This window comes from Meles meles, chromosome X, assembly GCF_922984935.1.
Source record: "Meles meles chromosome X, mMelMel3.1 paternal haplotype, whole genome shotgun sequence".
Lineage (NCBI taxonomy): Eukaryota > Metazoa > Chordata > Mammalia > Carnivora > Mustelidae > Meles > Meles meles.
In genome coordinates, this window is record NC_060087.1 from 126,487,113 (window position 1) to 126,510,201 (window position 23,089).

Genomic DNA, 23,089 nt, shown 5'->3' on the forward strand with positions numbered 1-23,089 from the left:
TGGGTGGCCGTAGCCCTAACCTGGCTGGGTGTGAGGTTATTGAAGGTGACAGTGGCTTACTCAACATCCAACCTTTGGGGGTTTGCCTTCTATACTAGAAAAACTAGAAAGCTAAAAACTACACTTCCCAGATTACCTTGCAGACAGGGTTTTGGATGTGATTTCGGTATGGCCAATTAGACAAAATTATACTATGCTTGAATTCCAAACTGAGTCAAATGGGGAGCAAAGCGTCACATGCAGGGCACTTATTTTGCTGCTGAGGGTCTGGAGTCAACAGTCCTGGCAGCACGTTCCCAATCCCCGGATCACAGGTAAAGTTGCATTTTCCTAGAACCACCAGTTCTAGAAAAGACTTCCTGAGCTCCAGTCTCTCAACTAGAGCAAAGATAACAGTTCCTTTCATTGGATGACAAGCATATCTCATATCACATATGTTGGAGTGGATTGTTTTTTATCACCTCTCTCTTCCATATGATACAGTGCTTTTCAGGAATAATCATTAAATGAAATGAATAAACATAAATGGCCAGAGAAGAAATACAGACAGTGTGAAAATTTTCTTTTATTGAACTTCATATATATAATCATACCAGAAATATTAATAAATAATAAAATAAATATTAGAATTTGAGTGCAAAAAAGGAAGAAAAACAATGGATTAATATTTCTTAATTTTTTGGAAAAAAGGGGAACAAACTTACATCTATATATTTGTCTGTTGCAGAAATGAATAATAACATTCTAGTTTAATAGAAATCAAAAAACAACAAAGAAGAACAGCAATGTACAAAAGATCCATCTCAATTTTAAAGATTTTCAAATTCAGTAAAATCATTCATGAATGAGCCATTATTTCATGTATGAGCTAACATTTACGCTTACTAAACAACCACAAGTATTGGAGACATGAACTGTACCTGAAGTGATATTGCATGATTTTAAACCGTGAGGAACTTATTCTCAAAAACGAGCATAGGGTAGCTCTATTTGCACTACTGGGTATTTACCCCAAAGATCCAGATGTAGTGAAAAGAAGGGCCATCTGTACCCCAATGTTTATTGCAGCAATGGCTACGGTCGCCAAACTGTGGAAAGAACCAAGATGCCTTTCAACGGATGAATGGATAAGGAAGATGTGGTCCATATACACTATGGAGTATGCCTCCATCAGAAAGGATGAAGACCCAACTTTTGTATCAACATGGATGGGACTGGAGGAGATTATGCTGAGTGAAATAAGTCAAGCAGAGAGAGTCAATTATAATATGGTTTCACTTACTTATGGAACATAAGGAATAACTCGGAAGACATTGGGGGATGGAGAAGAGAAGTCAGTGGAAGTAAATCAGAGGGGGAGACAAAGCATGAGAGGCTGTGGACTCTGAGAAACAAACCGAGGGTTTTGGAGGGGAGGAGAGTGGGGGGATGGGTGAGCCTGGTGGTGAGTATTATGGAGGGCACATATTGCATGGAGCACTGGGTGTGGTGCATAAACGATGAATCTTGGAACACTGAAATCAAGTCAAATCAAATCAAATCTTAAAAAAAAAACAAAAAAAACAAAATGACCATATGTTGTTGGGTCCAACAGGTGCTAGGCATTGCCTACCTGGAAGTTTTCTAAAACTGGAAGTTTTCTAAAACTGGAAGTACTCCAACTTAACTTCCATGTAAATACAGTGTTGAATAAAGAATATGCATTTAAAATGTTCTGAATTGAAGCTTATATATGTATTACAACTCAACAGTAGTCACAGCAATTTGTTAGAACATAGTCCAATGATTTTTTTTTTTTTTCAGAATATAAGCCAGGCAGAGAAATCACATATTTTGTGGTATCTTTTGTATGTGGAATCTTAACTTTTTAAAAAAGTCAAACTCATAGAAATAGAGCAGAGATTAGAAAAGTGATTGCCAGATGTGCACCTGAATGTTTATAGCAGCAATGTTCACAATAGCTAAAATATGGAAAGAGCCTAGATGTCCATCAACAGATGAATGGATAAAGAAGATGTGGTATATATATATATATATATATATATATATATATATATATATATATACAATGGAATACTATGCAGCCACCAAACCTCACCCCCCGAAATCTTGCCATTTGCGATGATGTGGATGGAACTAGAGGGTATTATGCTAAGCGAAATAAGTCAATCAGACAAAGACAATTATCATATGATCTCTCTGATATGAGGAATTTGAGAGGCAGGATGGGGGGTTTGTGGGGGTAGGGAGGGAAAATAATGAAACAAGATGGGACCAGAGAGGGAGACAAACCACAGAGACTCTTAATCTAATGAAACAAACTGAGAGCTGCTGGGAGGTGGGGGAAAGGGATAGGGTGGCTGGGTGATGGACATTGGGAGGGTATGTGCTATGGTAAGGGTTGTGAAGTGTGTAAGATTGATGATTCACAGCCCTGCACTCCTGAAGCAAATGATACATTATATGTCAATTTTTAAAAAAGAAAGAAAGAAAAGTGATTGTCAGGAGCTGGAAGGTGGGGGAAATAGAGAGAGGTTGATAAAAGGGTATAGACTTTCAGCTATAAGATGAGTAAAGTCTGAGGATCTAATGTGACACATGGTGACCATAGTTGATAACACTGTATTATATCATTTAAATTTGCTGAGAACTTAAGTGTTGTCACCAAAAAAGAAAAAAAAAAGAAAGAAAGGAAAGAAAAGAGAACAAAAGAAAAAGATGGAGCTAAATATGTGAGGTAATGGCTGTCTTAATTAACTAGATAGAGGGAATCCTTTCACAGTGTATATGTGTATCAAATCACTATGTGTAGATTTTAAATATTAAATACATTACACTTTTTTTTAAAGCAATTATACCTTAATAAAGCTGACAAAAAGAGGTTGGCCTAATAGAACAATGAAATCACCTCTTGAAAACCTAGTATGACACCACCTAGGAGAAAGCACTCCATGAGTTTGAGGTGCTGTCTCTCAACACTCTCAACTAGGGCCCATCAACATACATCGTGGTTTCTCCCATAACCAGACCCATGAGGCTAAGAATTAAGGGGTAGTGGTGAGAAATACCTAATGACCCACTTGCAAAAATTTTGCACTTTGCTTCTCATTCCCACAACTCTGGCTTCTGTTCTTTTGGAAGTTTATTATATAGGAGAAGACGACTTCTTTCAGGGAACACAACAGTGCTTCCACTGAACTAGAAGCTGGGACTGCCACTTCATGCCACTAGGCAAAGCAACAACAACAACAAAAAGAAAGAAAGAGAGAGAGAGAGAATTACTATGTTGGCTAGGGTGATTGATCTTGATTGCCATTAAGTACTATATACTAGTAGTATACTACGTTATATGATAGAACTATACTGTGTTTCCATTTCCCTACTGAGACAACCTTTACACTGCTTTCACTAAAACAACGAATGTCTTTGTACATGTCTCCTTTTACACATCGATGAGAGGATAGATCCCTAAAGTAGAATTTCTGCATCTGCATCACAAACTATATGGATATTTAACTTTACAAAGTGTTGTCAAATTGCACTCCAACATGGTTGTACCCACTTACATCTCCACCAGCAAAGACTGAATTTCTATTTTTGCATATTCTTATGAATATTTAATTTTTGCCAATCTGATGAGCATAAAATGATATCTCATTGTTGATTAATTTGCATTCCCCTGATTACCAGAGGTTGAGCATCTTTCCTGTCTGTCTATGGCAATATTGAAAAAATAGTGTCGATTCTCAATTTTCCACGAGAACAGTAGCAGCATTCTGAGCAGTGGTATGTACCACCTCATGAGGCAGTTCTTGTATTCATGCCCATACAACAGATTTTCCTCCCTAATTAGGTCTGGGTCTAGTATCAAATTTAGCTACCCCGAGAATATAGAATGAAAGAGGAACGCTAGTGCAGAATTTTAAATCACCATCTGATAATCTTCAAAATGGACAGTTCGCATGGCTTTTTGTGTCTCCAATCTTGAATTAGCGTTATGTAATCCAGGGATTGCTCAAGCATAATCTTAGGGATTTTTGTCCCTCTGAGTTCCAGTTAGTAATATGGGTTTCAAATGGCAGAATGTGGCTTGCTTAGGAGTCCTGCATTGTTGGAGAACTGCCATGCCTTGCCTGTTTACAGTAACCACAAATGCTACTGTCTAGGACAAGTCACAGCAAGCAGAGCAGGAAGGGATCTTCATAATCAGACTGCCCGTAGCCCATGATTTGCAGAAGGGGAAACTAAGTCTCAGAGAGCATAAACTGTGAAGTGGTCAAGAGCTGAGTGCCTAACCCATGTGCTCTAGCTTAATCTCCTGAGCCCTCAGGGTGGTTGCATGGTGTCTGGTCACAGGATCATTTTCCACATGTGCCATGACATGAACAAGGTTGCTGTTGGTAGGCAATTGTTCATGGGTCTCTCAAGTTTCTGTGTGTCTCAGGGGAACGTTCATCTTTTGCCTCTGCCCCAGTTGTCTTGCATCTTCTGCCAGCATCTTTGAAACTGCAGCAGCTTATCTTGTTACTCGCAAGTGGGGTAAAATCTCAGGTACTTCAGTTTTTCAGAGTTGCAAGCAGCGGTTTCAGAAGCTGTTAAGTGGGACAGATGTCCTCTGGTTAAATTAGTTTGGGAAAAGTTGAGGCAAAAAAAAATTATTAAAAATGCAAAGAGAGGGAAGCAGGTTCTTTTCTTGTCATATTCTTTAAGAAACTAAAGAGCATTATGAATTGCTGCTGGATGTGGGGGTGGGGTCTAGTGGGCTAAGTGTCAAGAATTATTTGCATAGAAACCTTCTTCCCTCCTTCCCCCTATGGAATGCCTATTAACATTGGAAAGAACAATAAGAAACTATAGAATAAAATCAGTAGAAACTATTTGGAAAGCCAGAGTAAAATACTATAAGAACAAGGATGGAAATGCAGTTGCGAGGGGCAGTTTTCACATCCTTCGAAAACTGGGATGAGGTAGGCTATAGGTAAGCCAGCCTCAACTACATGTCCCTTTTGCAGACATGCCCAAACCATGCAAGCTACTGGGATTTTGGCCACGGGCCAGACTTTAGAGTCAAAAGGGGGCTTAGAGATGATGCTAACTCTCATTTACACATTGCAGCACTGAGGCCAAGTAGGAAGACACTTAGGGCAATCCATTTGTTGGTGGCAAATGACGGTAATAAAATCTAAGTGCTGTGAGACATTCTTCAGTGTTCCTCACACATTCTTTGTCTTCATGTTGTCCTGTTTCATTTATTGGTAACAAAACCTTAAAATCTCTGAAGGCAAATATGTCGTTCTGCTTAAAAGCTCCTCCTACGGGGTAACGACGTATTAAATTATCTACCATATTCGCTAGTCACTATGCACATCCAGCGTTGCCCAGTCCAGCTTTCCGCCATGATGGTAACGCTCCAAACTGGCACCAGCCGATATGGTCACTACGAGATATGTCTGGTCACTGAGCACTTGATACATGGCTGTTGTGACCGAGGAACTGGTTCCTTAACTCTGTTTAATTTTCATTAGTTAGAATTGCCATTTAAACCGCCATATTTGCCTAGTGGCTACTGTGGGGACTAACTTAACGGTAGTGGCCGCAGAGTATGGCACGCGTCACAGGGCTGAATCTGGGGGAAAATGAGCAGCCAAGGCTGGGGTCTGAATTCCCTCGAAATATCTGAGGGATCCATGACAAGCAGTCACGTCACAGGACCAGGCTCCAGTCATTCATTCAAGGGCATTTCACAAGCAAGCAGCAGAAGGGCCAGGCCTTGGGTGGGGGACGGGGCACAAGACAATAGGGCGGCCGTTAAAAAGGGGCGGGGCCTGGCACGTGAGACTGAGGGGGCCACGTTTGCGTCATCACCGCGGGAGCTTTTGGGTCACAGGTCCATGGTACTGAGGCGTCACTTCGGTGAGGCAGCGACCCAGAGCCATGGCTTCCGAGGGGAGGTCGATGCGGGGGAGGACTAGGTCAAAGCCCAGGGTCCTGCGAGGGGCTCGCTCCAGGCTGCCAGGTTGTGAGGCAGGGTGTAGTGCGGATAACGCAGCCATCGGGTCGCACCCAGGGGGCAGCATCCCCAGGCAACAGGCCCTCATGGCAGCCACACCTCAGCCAGGCTGGCAAGCGTCTCTGCGCGGCCTGCGGGCGGAGACGCGCCATTCTCTGCTGAAAATGTGGGCCCACAAGTGCTTCGGGCTGCTCTTGCTCACCGTCTGGATGTTGCTTTTGCTGTGTTACTACCTGAACACCGGTGAGTGGCGTGGCCAGCCTCTGCCGAGCCACGCAGTCGCGTCTCTACCTCCCGCCCCTGCTCCATCCCGCCCCCCCGCTTTTCCACGCCCCCGCACCTCTCCACCTCCCCGCTTCTCCTCCCCCAATCTCTCCCCTTTCGCGCCCCTTACCAAAGCCCTTCCCTCTCGGGGGCCTTTCATCGCGACCTCCATTCGCCGACTTCCCCCCAACAAAATTCTAATCTCCCTTAGCCTCCTGCCTCTTTTTTGGCGGGGGGGGGGGGGGGGGGATGGGGAGGAAAGGAGGTGAATTTCCCTCCCGGAAAATGGCCCGTTTTATAGCGAATGAGTGGGTGGCATTTAGTGTATTTCACTGTTGCAAAGCCACTGCCGTTACCTGGTTCCAAAATGTTTTCATCCACCCAAGTGAAAATCCACACTCCGTTCCTAAAGCCGTTACTCCCTCCTCATCGGCCAGTCCTGGGCAACCACCACCCTGCTTTCTGTCTTGGGGGACTGACCTTTGGTGGCCTTTCCTGTGGTGGTAACATAGAATATCTGTGATTTGTATCCAGCTTCTTTAACTTAGCATGACGTTTTTTGAGATTTATGCCTGTTGTAGCACGTATGGGTACTTCATTTCATCTTAATGGCTTAATAACATTCCATTGCATGAATATCCTGCATTTTGTGTATCCATTGATTATGTTCTGGGCGTTTGGGTTATTTCCGATTGTTGGTTATTATGAATAATATTGCTGTGAATATTTGAATATTTGTGTACAGTGTTTGTGTCAATGTGATTCAGCCCTCTTGGCCATATACCTAGGAGCAGAATTGCAATTTCCTCCCTTTCTTAAAAATGTGTTCTTCTTTATACTCCTAAAGACCTTCTCTCTGTCACCTTACCTGGTAGATGTATTCCCTCCCTCACCGCTCAAATTTTCAGTCAAGGTCTATTCATTCTTCACCTCCCCAGGATGACTTTCCTTTGCTCACCTTACAGGCCTCCTCTCCCCTTCCTCAAAAGCCTTTCTTCTTTCTCTCACAAAGCCCTTGATTCCCCTGCTCCAGGTCTTCACTCCAGACGTCCCTTGGAAAAATGCCTTCATTCACTAACTTCACGCCGTCCTCTCTCTAACTTACTGTCATGAAGTCCTTCCTCCCCTCGCTCAGAATCCTCCTTACCTCCTTATTTACCCTCCTTCAGGCCTTCTTTGTTCATGTCCTTTTAGAGGCCTCTTTCAGCCCTCCAAAGGCCCTCCTTCGCCCTACCCTTAAGTATTTCCTCCTGCACTGCTCAAAGGTACTCTCTCCTTCTGCCCCAGAGCCTTCTTTTCCTTCTACTCAATGGTCTTGCTGCCTCATTTTCCTCAAAGTCTTTCCCACCTCCTTCTTCAAATATTTCTTGTTCCTCACTCAAATACTTTTCCTTTCCCCACAGCCTTCCCTCCTTAGCTCCAAGCTGACCTTCTCAAAAGTACCTTCTCTACCTTAACCCCTGGCCTGCCCTCCCTCACAGCTCCCTTTCAATGGTATTCTGTCTCCTCATCTGCATAAAGGCCTTGGCTTTCCCAAGGTCTTTCTCCCTCACTCAAGCTCCATCCTTATCCCTCCATCTCTAAGCTCAAGGACTACTCTTTCCCTGCCTGCTCCAGGACCTTCCATCCCCCCAACCAAGGTCTCCTACAGTCAAAGAAGGAGGCAAAAATTGAGCAGAGGCATTGTAAGTAAATGGAACAGACCTCTGTATACTATGTCATAACTTTGTGGGTTTGTGACTTTTGGTGGGGGATGAAATTCAAAGTTAAATAAAGTATATGCTGTTCATTCTTCTATCAGCTATTTTACATAAGTTGGGAAAATATAATTTTTGCTCTTTCACAAATATCTTAAGATAATTTTTAAATGCTTGCAAATCATATTACTTCAAATTATTCATATTTATTTTTTCTTCTATTCATCTAAAATACCAAAGTATTTCTGAATTACTTTTACTGTATTTGTAAATGTTAGTTACAAATACATTTGAGAGCCTTACAAACTGAGAGCTTTTTCATTCTCTGAAAAAGTAAGTTAAAAAACACAACTATAAATTGTACATCATTTTTTTCTTAGTCCATGATTTCTTCATTTTCTATTTCTATTTTGAGTGGAACTCTTACAAAAAAAGAATACTGTTATTCAGTGTGATTTCTTTATTTCCTTGGGGACTTTTCCAATATAGGTTTAACATGTTTTCTCCTAAAATAATCCATGATTCATTCTTTATATCGTCAGTTTTCCCAGATTCCCAGGAGGTGATATGTGACTGGATGGATTAAGTATCATTTTACATTTTAAATGATTTAACTTAATCAATTTAACTAAATGCAGTGTGTTATGGGTTGAATTGTGTCCCTTCCAGAAAAAAAGTTGGAATTTTAAACCAAAGTACCTCAGAATGTGACTTTATTTGGGGAAAAGGTCTTTATAGAGGTAATCAAGTTAAAATGAACTGAGTCCTAATCCAATAGGACTGGTGTCCTTATAGAAAGGGGGAATTTGGACACAGAGTTAGACATTCATAGAGAAAAGACCAAATGAATAGACACAGGAAGAAGACCACTGTATATAAGCCAAGGAGAGAGGTTTTTCTTCCCAGCCCTCAGAAGGAACCAATCCTATTGACATATTGATTTTGGAACTTCCAGCCTCCAGAATTGTGAGACAATCAGTTTCTATTGTTTAAGTCACCTAGTTTATGCTGCTTTGCTTCAACAACCTTAGCAAGCTAATACACACTGAAGAGTAAAATAATGTGGCCATGGCCTGGAGGATTATGGTGAAAGCAAGTTACATGGTCCTAGAGCTAAATTTCCCTTTCTTTTTCCTAGACAGACACTTCTGAGTTCTTTTAGATTTAATGTCGCCAATGGAATTTGAAGTTGAAGGACTTGAGGTAGCTCCGGGATATTTCTAGTTTCATATTTTCATTTGGGCTCCCAAGCCACATTGCTTTTCAGGTTATATTTATGTAGAAGACATAAAGACTGGTAGCATACAGGATGAGGAGACTAGCAGATTGGGGACTGAGAATTTGATCCCACCTATTTTACCAATTTTCTGTAACCTAGTGAATCAGTCTTCATTGCACATCTTTTTCAGGGAGATTTAAAACATAAAACAAGAGGGGCACCTGGGTGGCTCAGTGGGTTAAAGCCTCTGCCTTCAGCTCAGGTCATGATCCCAGGGTCCTAGCATCTAGCCCTGCATGGGGCTCTCTGCTCAGCAGGGAGCCTGCTTCTTCCTCTCTCTCTGCCTGCATTTATGCCTACTTGAGATCTCTGTCTATCAAATAAATAAATAAAATCTTAAAAAAAATAAAACAAGAAATAAAGATTTACTAATAGGTAGTATTTTCAAAATACTTTAGCTCCATTGACAAAATTGTGACTAGTTTCTGTATTATTATATTAGAATACTTCACTTACCTGCTATGCTTGGGGAATGGATGAGGCAGTGCATATTGAAAGAAGGTCTGGTTACTTGCCATGTACCTCATTAGGCACCATGCTTGCTCTTGTTTTAACCATTTGTGCGTGTGGTGTGTTTGGAGGAGCTCTGAATTAGAAGTTAGGAGACCTAAGTTATCTTGATTCTGCCACTGACATGCTGTGTGACATTTGATGAGTCACCTTACCTCTTTAGGTTTCTGTTATCATGTCTAAAAATTGAGATTTCACTAGATAAGTGTTTCTCCTGCCTCATTCATTTGTATAACACCTGCATAGTTCTTGATTATCTTAATGTTACCAGTTTGTCATCTTTTTTTGAACTGCCCCACTTTTTTTACATAAATATATTTATTTTAAAAGGAAACTGTAGCACAATTATAAACTGAAAACTGTTCACGTTTGCTACTATGACAATTATTTATAAAGATAAATATCCTGAAAACAAAGTAATGCTATTAAATTTAAAATTATAAGCAATAAAATTAAAATAAACAATGGAGGATGTATGACAAAATATTTACCTGTTTTACATTGTACTAAGCACTTCATATTTTACTTCATTACTCCTTACAGTCCTTCAAAATAAACATTATCTCCATTTTACAGATGAATAAACTGAGGCAAAGAGAAGTTTACTGATTTGAAGTTCACCAACAATTATGTAGCAGAGCCAGAATGCAAATTCAGGTCTATTTGAGACCAAAGCCCAGAAAGTCCCAACCAGATCTTCTCCAATGTGATACCATTAGCCACTACTCCCATTCTGTCTCCTCACTCTTTAATACAGTTCCTCATCTGAGAGACCTTCCTGCTGAGCAGGACTGGCAACATAATTTGCATAATGAAAATACAAGGTCCCTTGTTCAAAATTTATTACACATTTCAAGATGATAGCAGAACAAGGACCCCAAGAGTAGGGTCCTTCAAAGAGCCAGACTCTATAGATTGCACTGGTCTCATACCCATGGATCCTGCAGCTTCGAGTCTGTTTTTTCTTTTTTAAATGTAGTTAGATTTTCAGTCTTTTTTTGTAACAGGGAAATTAAAAAATAAAATTCTTTGTGACGGGGAAACATAATTGTTTCTTTACGATTTCTTCCTGTCTTTTAAGGAAGCTGGTGCCTAATCTTTTGTTTGCTGAGCATAATGAGTGTACAGATGCAAATTAGAGGCAGAAAGGATGGAGTTACTCTGCCTATGAAAAGCAATGCCAGAGGAGAAAGAGTCTGGAGCCTAATAGGGTGACGAGGAAGATCTTGGAAGACTTAGGTGAGGGCTCATGGGAGATTTTGGAGAAAGGAAAGGACAGTTTAACTGCTCCCAGGGACGAAAGAACAGAGATGTTAAGGGGGATTTTATAAAGGTTTGCTGTACAGTGAGTTATGTCAACTTTTTTTGATATCCTATCTCATATATATATATATATATGTATATATACATATATATATGACAATCATTTATATTTCTTTCTACACTTTCAAAGTAATACATAAATAGCAAAAAATCAATCCATCCATAATATTCAACGGTGTTCCTCTTAAAATCATGTATGTAATGCTCATGTAATCATGTAATGCTGTTGATACTCATACCACACTTTGGGAAATACTGCTCAAGGTAATTCGTAAATAATTGTCTTTCAGTGTAGGGAAGAAAGCAGAGGTAGAGTGCAAGTTAAATATACTGGAGAATTTTGGTTCAGGCTGCCACTCATGGTGCCTATCTTGAGTAAAATGTTTAATTGCTTCATCTATTTCAAATGCCCATTGAAATGACCAAAAGATCTATAATGGTTGAAAACAAAGAGAACCAAGAAGGTTCCATCTGCCATCAACATGCCAGAAATTTGGAGGGATTTCTGAAAGATAGAAAGGAGGCCAGGTCAGACACCACTGAGAAAAGTTGCAGCAACATGTGTTTTACCACAGGTTTAGGCCGAGCCTATCTGGGAGGAGGTGGAGGCTAGGGTACTTTGAGTTGGGGATCAATCTCTGTCCTGGAGGGATTCCAGAAAGCACAGTCCCTGTAGAAGATAACCTACAGGGGAGGCTTAGGGCACAGTGTGCTACTGTCAGCCAATACTTCCCTTAGATGGTTAACTGACAAGGACAGGTCAATTGGGGAAGGGGGACACCAAGTGAAAAAATGACAGTTTCTCGTCTTGTCAAAGCCACTTATAATTGTAGTTCCTTTCCTGTATGGTGTAGAGCAGTGAGCCCTCTACTCTGTTGAAATGTGCCTGGCGATATTAATTTCATCTTTTGTACCCTGTCCTGGAAGCACTCTTCCAAGCTCTTTGTGTGCCCAGCTTCTTCTAATCATTTTTTAAGCTTCAATATCATCTCAGATAGGCCATCCTCTAGTCAAAGTAGGTCCATTACCTTAAACTGTATTGGTATCTACTTTCTTCACAGCACTCATTACAATTTGTAATTATTTAATTGTTAGTCTACTTATTTTTTGTCTGTTTTCTCCACAATATTTTAAGCCCCATGAAGGCAGGGTTCTTTTTTTTTTTTAAGATTTTATTTATTTATTTGTCAGAGAGAGTGAGAGTGCACACAAGTAGGCAGAGAGGCAAGCAGAGGCAGCAAGAGAAGCAGGCTCCCTGCCGAGCAAGGAGCCCGATGCAGGACTCGATCCCAGGACCCTGGGATCATGACCTGAGCTGAAGGCAGCGGCTTAACCAACTGAGCCACCCAGGCATCCCGAAGGCAGGGTTCTTATCTGATTTGTTCAGTGATGGATCCCCCAACCCTAGACTATAGTAGGCATTAAATACATATCTATTGAATGAGTAGGAGTTAGGAAAAACAAATAGAAGAAAATGGATTACTTACTTTAAATATTGTCAAGATATGTAATATATAGTGAAGAAAAAATTCGAATGAATGAATGTTTATGCATAGTGTTAAAATACATAAAACAAATGGTTTAGAAATTCAAGTAGAAATGGACAAAGCCACAGTCATGGTGGGAGGCTCTAATACGTATCTTTTAGTCTTTGACAGATAAAATAAAGATAGTGAGCATTTGAATAACACACTTTAGCATGATTTAACATGTATAATAAAGTTAATATTCATATAATAAATTTCATGTCATTAGAAAGTACCCTACAGGGATGCTTGGGTGCCTCAGTTGGTTAGGCATCTTCCTTTGGCTGGGACCTTGATTTCAGGGTCCTGGGATAAAGTTCTACATCGGGCTCCTTGCTCAGCAGGGAGGCTGCTTCTCCCCCTGCCTGCAGCTCCCCCTGCTTGAAAAACAAATAAAATCTGAAAAAACCGGAACAAAATAAAGTACCCTACAGACCAAAAATACACATTCAAGTGTATGTGTATGGAAATTGGTCTCATTAAATAAGAAAGGACATTTTCATTGATATAAAGGAGACTTAAAAATTATAAGTGAAGGGGCTCCTGGGTGGCTCGGTGGGTTAAAGCCTCTGCCTTTGGCTCAGGTCATGATCTCCAGGTCCTGGGATCGAGCCCTGCATCAGGCTGTCTGCTCAGCAGGGAGCCTGCTTCCTCCTCTTTCTCTCTGCCTGCCTCTCTGCCTACTCATGATCTCTCTGTCAAATAAATAAATAAAATCTTTAAAAAATTATAAGTGAATATTATTATGATTCCATCTTAATAATTATTTTGTAAGTGGATGATTTTCTAGGAAAATTAAGGTTAAAATTGGCTCATGGGCATGAAGAAGTGAAATGTTGTTGAGGAATTATTCACTCTACAAAATACAGAGTCAGACTATTTATTGATGAATTTTCCCAAACTTTTAATAGATAAAATATTTCCTATGCTGTTTAAATTTTTTCAGTATAGAAAAAAATATGGAAAGCTTCCCAAATTATTTTATGAAGCAAATATAAACCCCATACCAAAACCTACAGAGATAGCAGTAAAGGAAATTCAGGCATACTTAGGAATGTTGATCCACAAATTCTACATAAAGTGTTAGCACTTGTGGGCTTCAGGAATGGGAAAATATTTTAATATTGGAAAATATATTAATATTCAACAGTTAATAGGCAGAGGGAAGTATGATTGTTGCAGTAAATAGTAAAAGCCCTTGATAAAATCCCACTTCCATTCTTGATTAAAAATGAAACAAAATAATAACCAAAAATTTGTTGTAAACCAGGACTAGAGGAATGCATCCTTAATTTAAAATAAAAAATAGCTATCTTAAGTCAGTAGCCAATTATACTTAATGTTGAAACACTAGTGCATTCGTTGAAACACTAGTGTATTCTCATTAGAGTCAGGATAGACTACAGTATGCCCATTATCATAGCTGTTTTTCACCATAGTTTCAGAAGTTCTAGCAATGAAGTGAGAGAAGAAAAAGAAATGAGCTGTTAGTATTGGAAAGAAAGGAGGCAAAACCATCTATATTTAGTGATAATATGTACAGATCTGGAATGAAAATGAAGAACAGTGGAGAGCTAAAGAGCGTCAAATAAGGAAGTAAATCAGAATATACATGAACCCAAATCAATAGTTTTCTTACATACCAGCTGTAAATCAGCTAGAAAATGTAATGCAATATATTATATTCACATAGCGAAATATATATGATATAAGGGAGTAAACATAGTAAGAATAAGGCATGGGTATTCCGATCAAAATTCCACCAATATTTTTCAAAGAGCTGGAGCAAATAATCCTAAAATTTGTATGGAATCAGAAGAGACCCCGAATTGCTAAGGAAATGTTGAAAAACAAAAACAAAACTGGCGGCATCACGTTACCCGATTTCAAGCTTTACTACAAAGCTGTGATCACCAAGACAGCGTGGTACTGTCATAAAAACAGACACATAGACCAGTGGAACAGAGTGGAGAGCCCAGATATGGACCCTCAACTCTATGGTGAAATAATCTTTGACAAAACAAGAAAAAATATTCAATGGAAAAAAGACAGTCTCTTCAATAAATGGTGCCGGGAAAACTGGACAGCGATATGTAGAAGAATGAAACTCAACCATTCTCTTACACCGTACACAAAGATAAACTCGAAATGGATAAAAGACCTCAACGTGAGACAGGAATCTATCAGAATCCTAGAGGAGAACATAGGCAGTAACCTCTTCGATATCAGCCACAGCAACTTCTTTCAAGATATGTCTCCAAAGGCCAAGGAAACAAAAGCAAAAATGAACTTTTGGGACTTCATCAAGATCAAAAGCTTCTGCACAGCAAAGGAAACAGTCAACAAAACAAAAAGGCAATCCACAAAATGGGAGAAGATATTTGCAAATGACAGTCCAGACAAAAGGTTGATATCCAGGATCTATAAAGAACTTCTCAAACTCAACACACAAAAAACAGATAATCATATCAAAAAATGGGCAGAAGATATGAACAGACACTTCTCCAACGAAGACATACAAATGGCTATCAGACACATGAAAAAATGTTCATCATCACTAGCCATCAGGGAGATTCAAATTAAAACCACATTGAGATACCACCTGACACCAGTTAGAATGGCCAAAATTAGCAAGACAGGAAACAACGTGTGTTGGAGAGGATGTGGAGAAAGGGGAACCCTCTTACACTGTTGGTGGGAATGCAAGTTAGTGCAGCCACTTTGGAGAACAGTGTGGAGATTCCTGAAGAAATTAAGAATAGAACTTCCCTATGACCCTGCAATTGCACTGCTGGGTATTTACCCCAAAGATACAGATGTAGTGAAAAGAAGGGCCATCTGTACCCCCAATGTTTATTGCAGCAATGGCTACGGTCGCCAAACTGTGGAAAGAACCAAGATGCCCTTCAGTGGATGAATGGATAAGGAAGATGTGGTCCATATACACAATGGAGTATTATGCCTCCATCAGAAAGGATGAATACCCAACTTTTGTAGCAACATGGACGGGACTGGAAGAGATTATGCTGAGCGAAATAAGTCAAGCAGAGAGAGTCAAGTATCATATGGTCTCACTTATTTGTGGAGCATAACAAAGAACATGGAGGACATGGGGAGATGGAGAGGAGAGGGAGTTGAGGGAAACTGGAAGGGGAGATGAACCATGAGAGACTCTGGACTCTGAAAAACAACCAGAGGGTTTTGAAGGGGTGGGGGGGGTGGGAGGTTGAGGAACCAGGTGGTGGGTAATAGGGAGGGCACGTACTGCATGGAGCACTGGGTGTGATGCCAAAACAATGAACACTGTTATGCTGTAAATAAACAAATAAAAAAAAAGAATAAGGCATGGGACTTGTATGAATATAACAATAAACCTTACTCAGGGAGAGAAGAGAGTTGAATGAATAGAGAAAACAAACATATTATTTGGTGAAAACATATTGTACAGTTATCATTTCATTCCAAATGAGCTGACATATAACTGAATTCATGCCAAACACATGAGACACACAACAAATGTTTTTAATGAATTTTAAATAAGTGAACATAATTGCAATAAAATTATTATTAGTTTTTTTGAATTGATAAAATGATTCTAAGCTTCATCTAAAAAAATTCTTCAGCGTTAAGAATAAAATTTTGATAATGAAGACTAATGAAAGGATTGCGAGATCAGTTATTAAAACATATAACAGTGTAAGATAAATTATAACAGTGGTGCTATGGTTCATGAACACATAGAGTCATGAAACAGAGTAGAAAATTCAAGAATCAGATTTATAACTCTTTAATGACCTAGAATATGATGGCAGTATCATAAGTAGAAAAGAATGGACTTTATGAATTTGGACAACTAGAAAAAAAAATCCCTACTTCATAATATATTCCAGGTGGATTAAAGATATAAATTTCAAAAGTGTTAGAAGGAGGGCATCTGGGTGGCTCAGCCAGTTAAGTGCCTGCCTTTAGCTCAGGTCATGATCCCAGGGTCCTGGGACGGAGTCCCACATCTGGCTCCCTGCTCAGCGAGGAGTCTGCTCCTCCCTCTCTCTCTGTGCCTCCCCTGGCTTGTCCTCTCTCTCACTCACTCTCTTTCTTTCAAATAAATTAATAAAATCTTTAAAAAAAAGTGGTAGAAGGAAATATTGGAATTTAGAATATCTTTCTAAACATGACACAAAAGGCAGAAATAGTAAAGGAAGAGATTGATACATTTGATTACATAAAACACTTCAAACTTTTGAACTTCCCAAAACATCATAAAAAATATAAAGATAGCTGACTACCTTGAAAAATATTTGTAACATATATGACAGACTAAAGCTTAAGTTCTCTATTATACAACAAATGTATGAAAGATGTAAGCTCACTGATGACTGAAGGTGCAATTAAAACAAAAGAAATACCATTATTTGGCCATCAAACTGGCAAACAACAGCAAAAATTCTAGGGTGCGAGAAAACTGGTATTTACCTGCACTACTGGTAGAAGTGTACTTTTGGGCAGACTTGCTGGAGGGTAGTGTCACCAAAATCAAGAACCATTCTTTACTAATTTATCCTAAGGTATTATTCATAGCTATTGGTAAATATATAGTTCCAGTAGTAATCATTACAGTGTTCTTTCTTTTTTTTCTTTTCTTACTGAGGTATAATTGACATCTAACATTACATTAGTTTCAGGTGTACAACATAATGATTAGATATTTGTGTATATTGCAAAATGATCACAATAACTCTAGTTAACATCTGTTATCGTACATAGTTATAAATGATTTTTCTTGTGATGGAAACTTTTGAGATCTACTCTCTTAGCAACTTTAAATATGCAGTACAGTATTATTAGCAACTTTAAATATGCAATATAGTATTATTAACTATAGTCACCATGTTGTACATTACATCCCCCCAAATTATTTATTTTATACCTGGAATTTTGTACCTTTGATTCCTTTAACCCATTTCACCTACCCCTACCACCTGTCTCTGGCAACCACCAATCTCTTCTTTGTCTATGAGTTTTGTTTTGTTTTTGTGTCTATGAGTTCTATGCAGTGTTCTTTATAGTATCAATATCTTGTGAATAACTTAAATGTCTTTCTATGGGGGAATGGTTAACTTAGTTGTAATAGGGCCATATAATGGAATACTGTGAAATTATTAAAGATAGTCTTGAAAAATATTGAATGATATGGATAAATCCATGCTACAGGAACAAAGACAGATATACTTTCTTCTTGTATAAGAGGGAATGATGCAAATGAAACTAACAGCAGTCTGTTTGAAGTGTTGAGGAAGATGGATAAGGAGAGTTTTACAATGTCTAAGGGCTTCATTTTTTATCAGTAAATAAAGAAGCAATCAATATATGCCAATAGTTGTTGTGATGGGGTCTGATTTAGTTGGGATACATACTGTTTCCAACTTGTTAATTGGTTGGGCCTCTGAATGTTAATGTTGTTTGTCAGAGGCAAATTCAGTATTGTAATTCAGTTTATAGCACAATAATAAGATGTGTTAGTCTATGGCTTAAGCATTTTAAAATTAATTATTTTTTAATTAAAAAATTTAAAATATTAACACTTAGTTTTTCAGTATTCAACAGAATCACATTCTGATTAATAGTACCTAAGCTGTTATGAGATGTAAGTATAATACCTGTTAGTCCATAGACTTTCCATAATAAATTTAACTAAGCAAAAGGTAATTACTATCAAAGGGTCATAAAAAGTGATCAATGCTTTATACTTTGGGATTAATAATTTCACTGTTTCTTAAGGGTTCTCGAATTCTGTATCTCCAAGTGAACGTATTCTGTGGAGTGGTGAAAATGTTAATGGACAGTCTCTGGAAAAAACTTCCATTTGGGAAGCTCTGTTAAATTTTTTCTTTCCAACAAGTAAGTTCTTTGACTTTTTTTTTCCTCCCAATATTCTTTTTTTGAAGAGTAGTTACATGTTTAGGAGGCAGTGTGGGCTATTGACACAGGGGACAGCCAGACCTGAGTTTTAATGTTGACTCTGCCCTTTGCCTTAGGCGAGGTAACATCTCTGAACTTCAGTGTCCTCATCTTTAAAATGAAAATATTAATCACAAAGAATTGTGAGGATGACCTGAAACTGTACTTTTAGGACATTCCATAAATGTTAACTCTTTATGGAAATGCTTCTTCTTCACAAATATCTAAACCTTTCATAATTTATCTTAATGGCATTGCCTGAAATTTAGTCACTGAACCAATATTGTGAAATCAATATCTTCTTTAGCATTAATCAGGGAACTGTGTGGCTCTGATGTTATGGAATATACCAGATGTTCTCCCATCTGTTTTTATGATAAAAAGTTCAGGTTTCAAGTCACATCATATTTTTGTGATTCTGTATATAATGTGTTTATCAAGCACATGATGACCCCTGAGAATTATTAACCATAAATAAACATCTTTCATTTTCTACAGCATGTGGTGCCCTTTCAAGGAGAATCTTCAAATAAATTGACATGTGAATTACAAGGATGAAGCTTTTATTAAAAATCATGAGAATTTATTCTAACAAAGTTTGATGTACATATATAAGCACAAAATTGTATCCATTGCTTAATTTCAGGGTCTACCACTTAATTTTTCTGTGATCTTGCATAAATCTCTTCACATTTCTCTATATTGGTTTCATCCAGTACAAAACAGGCATTATAACACCTACTGCTAATGAGAATAACAAAATAAATGATGCCCTTAAATAAATTTTCAAAATGGCCATGGTCAAGTTGAGTGAAGAAAGAGAAATTTGAGGGGTTGCCTGGCTGGCTCAGTCGGTAGAGCATCTCAGTCTTGGGGTTGTAAGTTTAAACCCCATGTTGGGCATAGAGTTTACTGTAAAAAATAAAAATAAAAATTGGGGTGCCTGGGTGGCTCAGTCAGTTAAGCATCCAATTCTTAATTTCAGCTCAGGTTATGATCTCAGGGTCATGAGATCCAGCCTTTCATGGGGCTCCACACTCAGCCCGGAGTTTGCTTCTCTCCCTCTCCCTCTGCCCTGCACCCCAGCTCACACACACTCTCTTTAAAACAAATAAATAAATCTTTAAAAAAATAGAAATAAAAACTTTAAAAAAAGAAAGAAATTTGAGAAGGTGGTGTGTTGTGAAACTAAAAAATGGTTACTGAGTGCCAAAGTTGGTCATAAACAACAACAGATGATGATTTAAGCTTTAGAGCTTATGGAGATAACAGACATACACTGTCCCATAATTACCTCTAATAACATTATACAAACACTGAAGCCACCTTTAAAAATAGCCTAAATATGAATATCTGTATTCCAAAATATTCCTTCAACCTGGTGCGGTAAGTTGAGTCAAAATCAATTGTATGAGATACCCAACAAAATCAGACTGTTCATTGTAAAAGAAACTTTGGGCCCAGGTTGATTCAAATCTTTCAAAAACAGGGATTAAATATTTATGAAATGTACATGCTATCTCTTTGAAAAGAATAACTACAAGTTCATAAGATGGGAAATACTTTTAACCAATTTATTTCCTCCCGTGTGTAATTGAAAAGAAACACTCTCCCCACATAAGCACTAAAAAAAGAAAAAAAAAAAAAAGCCTGCCGTTTTGTCATCAGGCTGTTGTTCATCAAAGATTTATCTCTTGCTCATTAAAGTGATAACCTTGAGACAGACTGGCAGGGAAGCTTGAGAGGTAACATGATCCTTCTCTCTTTGGACAAAATTATATACAGAAACCTGATAAAAATTAGTCTACCCTTTTTAATTCTTCAAAATACAGGTGTCTCAGTAATTTAAGTCTGAAAGCTAATTTTAGTATCTGGCATAAAATCCATCAGATGCAATTTCAGTATAAAATAACAGAAGTTCAGCATGGTTCAGTGCGTTAAAGCCTCTGCCTTCGGCTCAGGTCATGATCTCAGGGTCCTGGGATACAGCCCCGCATCGGGCTCTCTGATCAGCAGGGAGCCTGCTTCTCCTCTGTCTCTGCCTGCTGCTCTGCCTACTTGTGATCTCTCTCTTTGTGTCAAATAAATAAATAGAATCTTAAAAAAAAAAAGAATTGGAGAATAGATTGCCCAGTGTATATAACAAGAAAGTAGACCAGGTGCCTGGGTGGCTCAGTGGGTTAAGCCTCTGCCTTTGGTTCAGGTCATGGTCTCAGGGTCCTGGGATTGAGGCCCACATCGGGGTCTCTGCTCAGTGCGGAGCCTGCTTCCACTCTCTGTGCCTGTATCTCTGCCTACTTGTGATTTTTCTCTGTCTCTCTGTTAGATAAAAAGAAAGTAGACCAAACTCTCATGTGTCTATAAATTAGGCCAGTCAGAAACAAGGGATGAGGGGCTAATAGAATTTCTCCCATAGAGAATTAACAAAAAAAAAGTGTTTAGACCTGATTGTTCCTGAAGCCATCTTACAACTATAAAGGATACTAGTATTCCCACCAACAGTGTAAGAGGGTTCCCCTTTCTCCACATCCTCTCCAACACACGTTGTTTCCTGTCTTGCTAATTTTGGCCATTCTAACTGGTGTAAGGTGGTATGTCAATGTGGTTTTAATTTGAATTTTCTATGGTATTATTTTAACAAGGTGTCAGTTTTAAAGACATTTGATATTTCTTGTTATTTAGCTCCTTGTGTTTTTTTTTCTTTTGATTAATTTATTTTTTTCAGCAAAACAGTATTCATTGTTTTTGCACAACACCCAGTGCTCCATGCAATATGTGCCCTCCCTACTACCCACCACCTGGTTCCCCCAACCTCCCACCCCCGCCCCTTCAAAACCCTCAGGTTGTTTTTCAGAGTCCATAGTCTCTTATGGTTCACCTCCCCTTCCAATTTCCCTCAACTTCCTTCTCCTCTCCATTTCCCAATGTCCTCCATGTCATTTGTTATGCTCCACAAATAAGTGAAACCATATGATACTTGACTCTGCTTGACTTAGTTCACTCAGCATAATCACTTCCAGTCCCGTCCAGGTTGCTACAGACCTGTACCCCTGGGGATAAAAATACACTATATGTTTATAAAAAAAAAGAAAGAAAGGATGAATACCCAACATTTGTAGATCCTTGTGTTTTATATATGTATCCTACTACTCAGCTTATGATCTATAGTCCTTTTAAAACTACCTTACCAATGACCTGTTAACAGTTTATATTTTTCTGCAGTTCATCTAGAATTGAAATGTGATGTTAATAACTTTGTGATAATTTTTAGCTTAACTCTTATTTTTTCAGCATTCATTACTTTGTATATGTTATTCAGTCTTTAAATGCACCAGTTTGAATGAATTTTTTTAAAAGATTTTATTTATTTATTTGACAGACAGAGATCACAAGTAGGCAGAGAGGCAGACAGAGAGAGAGGAGGGTGAGGGGAAGCAGGCTTCCCCTCGAGCAGAGAGCCCGATGCGGGGCTCGAACCCAGGACCCTGGGATCATGACCTGAGCTGAAAGCAGAGGCTTTAACCCACTGAGCCACACAGGCGCCCCCCCCCCTTTTTTTTGTTTTGCCGTCATTATTTAATTAGGGAAAATGCTTATTATCCATACTGAATTCTTTTTCTTGGATTTTGTTTCTGAAAGCATGCATTCCAAAGGTGAATCAGGTGGTGAAGGCTTGCAACGAGCTGCAAGATTATAACAAGAGTGAATGTTTGGGATACAAATGCTGTTATACATCCTTCAGGACCAGTAACTTCAGCTGTTTTGTCCCATTAAAAGACAGTAAGTTCATTCTCTTACATTTATTTTATTTCTTTTTTAAAAAATCAAATAAATAGGTCACAATGGCATAAATTTAAATTTCGATCTCCCAGCTTCACACCTAAAGGCGGCTCCCAGCCCTAGAGCAACACTCTCTGTGAAAGTCCTGAGGTTGTCAGGCATCTATTCATGACCAGTTTCTGCTTAGCCCTTGGATGTGACTTTGGCAGTTCAGAATTAGTCTTATCTTTTCTTTTGCTTTGGCCACTCTCTGTCTACTTCAAAAGATTTCAGACTTTATGATATATGACCCTCAGTGCCTGGGAGAAGATACCAATCAGGCATGCCTTAGCTTATTTTTCTCATCTTAACTTCTCTTCCTACTTGAGTAGAATTCTTCCCACTTATCTTTTCTTCAACATCTCAGTATGTAACAATAGACTTAAATGTTCTTTGTTAAGGTTTGTTTATTAGTTTCTCTTTGTTCTTTTTGAATCAGGTTCTTAAGGTTTTTTTTGCTTTTTTTTTTAACAAAGTTTTAAGAACTAGACCATCTGTTTTTGCTCCTTCATTTGGACAGTAGGGACATATTACCAGTTGGTCCCATGAAAGCATATTAGATATGATTAAACACTAACAAATGCTACAAAAAGGATGCATATAAAACAATGTCTTAGGCTAATATAGTCCCTATTCAATTTACAGCTCTTTGTTGGGCATCTAGTATTAATAATGGAAACTGAAACCTGATCATGAATATAGT

General features: G+C 38.7%; 1 protein-coding gene across 1 annotated transcript in view; it reads left to right on the forward strand.

Moving 5' to 3' along the window:
* The first annotated feature begins 5,934 nt into the window (after positions 1-5,934).
* The window catches only part of FMR1NB (FMR1 neighbor), a 29,476-nt gene continuing 12,321 nt past the window's right edge, over positions 5,935-23,089 (forward strand). The window contains exons 1-3 of the mRNA XM_045994841.1: positions 5,935-6,253; positions 18,388-18,507; positions 22,207-22,347. Coding sequence (XP_045850797.1) covers positions 5,935-6,253; positions 18,388-18,507; positions 22,207-22,347 — 580 coding nt within the window. The remainder of the gene's footprint in view (positions 6,254-18,387; positions 18,508-22,206; positions 22,348-23,089) is intronic.